Source organism: Antrostomus carolinensis, unplaced genomic scaffold (genome assembly GCF_000700745.2).
Source record: "Antrostomus carolinensis isolate BGI_N321 unplaced genomic scaffold, ASM70074v2 scaffold22580, whole genome shotgun sequence".
NCBI classification, from domain to species: Eukaryota; Metazoa; Chordata; class Aves; order Caprimulgiformes; family Caprimulgidae; genus Antrostomus; species Antrostomus carolinensis.
The window spans coordinates 13634-16686 of record NW_010289488.1 but is presented as its reverse complement, the minus strand read 5'-3'; the positions used below and the strand labels follow the sequence as shown (position 1 = coordinate 16686).

Here is a 3053-nt window from a genome sequence, read left to right as displayed (position 1 = left end):
CAGGGAGGCCCAGCCACAGCTTCTCTGCCCAACCTGGGCCAGTGTCTCACCACCCTCTGGGTGAAAAATTCCCTCCTCAGATCTCACCTCAATCTCCCCTCTCTCAGTTTCAAACCATCTCCCCTTGTCCTGTCACTCTCTGCCCATGGACAAAGTCTCTCTCCCTCCTGTTTCTAAGCTCCCTTCAGGCACTGGAAGGCTGCAGTGAGGTCTCCCTGGAGCCTTCTCTTTTCCAAGCTCAACAAGCCCAGCTCCCTCAGCCTTTCTTCAGCAGAGAGGTGCTCTTGCCTGTAGCTGATGCCTGGTCCCAATGTCCCTCCTGGCCTCTGACTGAACCTGCGTGACAGTTCCTGCAGGAGATATATCCACGTGGTGAATGCAGAGGTGCTTCACCAGTGACTGCCATCCCCTGCTGCCACAGAGTGCTTTTCACCTCAGTCCTAAAGCGTTTTGATGCTGATCTAGTTATGCAAAAATGATGCAAGTTAGCAGGCTTTATTGCTCCAGACGAGGACCTAATGTTGTGTAACTGGGGTGGAAAGCAGATCACAAAACTGTAAAGCAACGTGGAAGAAGCCGTGTAACAAACTGCTGGTAGAGAACAGGATGAGCTTCATCAGTCCTGAGCTCTGCTCGTTATTGTGTATTGCCTTTCATTTTTAACAAGTCACTTTTAGTAAAAATACGGTGGAAGTTGGTAACGGGCTGTGGCTCTTGTCAGCAGTACCTGCAGGGAGGTGGAGGGCGTGTGGCAACCTGGTGTCACAAAATAGCTGATCGTCCCGCTCTGCTCTGCACTGGGGCGGCCTCACCTCCAGCACTGGGGGCAGTTTGGGCACCACAGGAGAAAAAGGATCTAAAGCTGCTGGAGAGTGTCCAGAGGAGGGACACAACATTGGGGAAGGGTTTAGAGGGGAAGGGTATGAGGAGAGGCTGAAGTCACTTGGGTTGTTGAGCCTGGAGAAGAGGAGACTGAGAGGAGATCTCATGGGGTCTAGAACTTCCTCCCAAGGGGCAGAGGAGGGGCAGGCGCTGATCTCTTCTCTCTGGCCACCAACGAATGCCGGGAGCAGAGGACATGGCAGGAAGATGTGGCAGGGGAGGGTGAGGTTGGCCATGAGGAAAAGGTTCTTGAGGCAGAGGGTGGTGGAGCACTGGCACAGGCTCCCCAGGGAGGTGCTCATGGCACCAAGCCTGACAAGATTCCAGCAGCATTTGGCCACCATGTGCCCTCAGGGACATGGTGTGAATGTTGGGCTTGTCCTGTGCAGGGACAGGAGTTGGACTCCATGGTCCTTGTGGGTCCCTCCCAGCTCACAACGTTCTGGGATTCTATGATCTTTCTGTGCTGTGCTTTAAACAGCCCCAGGAACGTTGTGCTGTGAGTCATGGACTAGGCCTACCTTCATGTCCAAGTATGTAAATCTCCTGGTGGGACCCAGACAAGCACATCTCAACCAGCACTATTTTGCCCTGTGAAACAATCTCGTTCACCGAGATTCACGTCCTTCCCTGAGGGTCTGGGCACTGGCTGTTGCCAAGAAATCTCTGGCTCTGGGTTCTTCATCTTAAGAAAGGTGTTTGTCTTCTAGGATCTCCCAGCGGGTGGAGGCCAGCCGGGCACAGCTTCAGGCAATCGGTGAGAGAGTCACGCTTGCCCAAGCGAAGATAGAGAAGATAAAGGGCAGCAAGAAAGCTATTAAGGTAGTGGCTTCAGTGAAGGCTGCATGACCTCCCTTCTTCCTTCCACCTTCTCTCTTTACTCCTGATGTAAGCTCTGGAGAAGAAGAGGTGCTCGGCTGCTGCAGCTGCTGCTCGCTCATCTCTCCATGCCTTGGTGCTGAGTAGGGTTTGGATGAGAATCCCCTTCCTCACTCAGCCAATTGATGATTTTTAGACCCATGAGCCACACAGCTCTGGCCTTATGAGCTCCAGGCCTATGACCTGTCCCAGCTACTTCCTGAGAAGGAAAAATGGCATGTGCTGAGCTAAGCCCAACACCCTGAGCTCAGCCCAACACCCTTACACTTCAGGCTCGTGGCCACTTTGACTATGTGAATGAAAGCTGTGGTTAGAGAGCCTCCCCTTCAGTGCATCCTAATCCTGTTGAGCCCCATAAAACTGGTTAAAATCCTTCTTTTCCCATTCTTGCTGCATTTTATACAGTATTTCCAACTCCCTTTGTGCCAGTGGAAGCCTTTTTGTCAATGATCTCCTAGTACTTGTGTATAGAGATGAGCTCTGGCACTTCCATTTTCAGAAGTGATGGCCCATGCGTGTTTGGGTCTGTGCAGATACCCTGAGGAGCCTGTTGACTCCAAGGCTGTCCATTCCCACCGGCAGCACAGATTGCCTGCTAACTCCACTCCACATCTTCCTTTATTGTAGGATTGCTGAGTTTTGGGGGATTTTTCAGTCCCTCCTTGTTTCTCCACAGGTATTTTCCAGTGCCAAGTATCCAGCCCCTGAACGGCTGCAGGAGTACAGTTCAATTTTTGCTGGTGCAGAAGACCCAGCTAAACAGAAATGGCCAAGACACAAGATTCAGAGCAAACACCGAATGTTGGATGAGAAAGCTCTGCAGGTAAGGAGGAGGAGAACAGGCCTTGAAATGAGCAAGCAAAGAGAGGCTCGCACAGTCTTCCAGTGCTAATTGAAATCTACAAAGAGAGAATTTAAAAAAAATAAATATATATATATAGATGACTTGAGGGCTAAGTGTGTGTGAGCAGTTCTAGCAAAAACATCAGTACTCCCTCATGCTTAAAAAATTAAACATTGGGAAATGAATATTAATGATCAAAAGAACCTTTATTTTTGAATCCCTGCTTCTGCAGCCTCTAAATAACAATTTATATATTTTTGCCTACTTGCTGCTGTAAAAATCCGAGATGTTTATTTTTCACAAGTTGAAACTTGTTATTTTTCAGAGGGGAAAAAAAAATTAAATCAAAACCTCCCAGGTCTTTTCTTAGAACGTTTTATAGACTCAGAGCATGATACAGCTCTTAGTGGATTAAGTGGGCTGTGACTAAGCCAATTCCCAGGATTTC

General features: G+C 49.4%; 1 protein-coding gene across 1 annotated transcript in view; it reads left to right on the top strand.

The window, feature by feature from the left end:
- Positions 1-3053, top strand: part of WASHC1 (WASH complex subunit 1) — a 26022-nt gene that overhangs the window by 15946 nt on the left and 7023 nt on the right. The window contains 2 exon segments of the mRNA XM_010170669.1: positions 1593-1704; positions 2438-2584. Coding sequence (XP_010168971.1) covers positions 1593-1704; positions 2438-2584 — 259 coding nt within the window.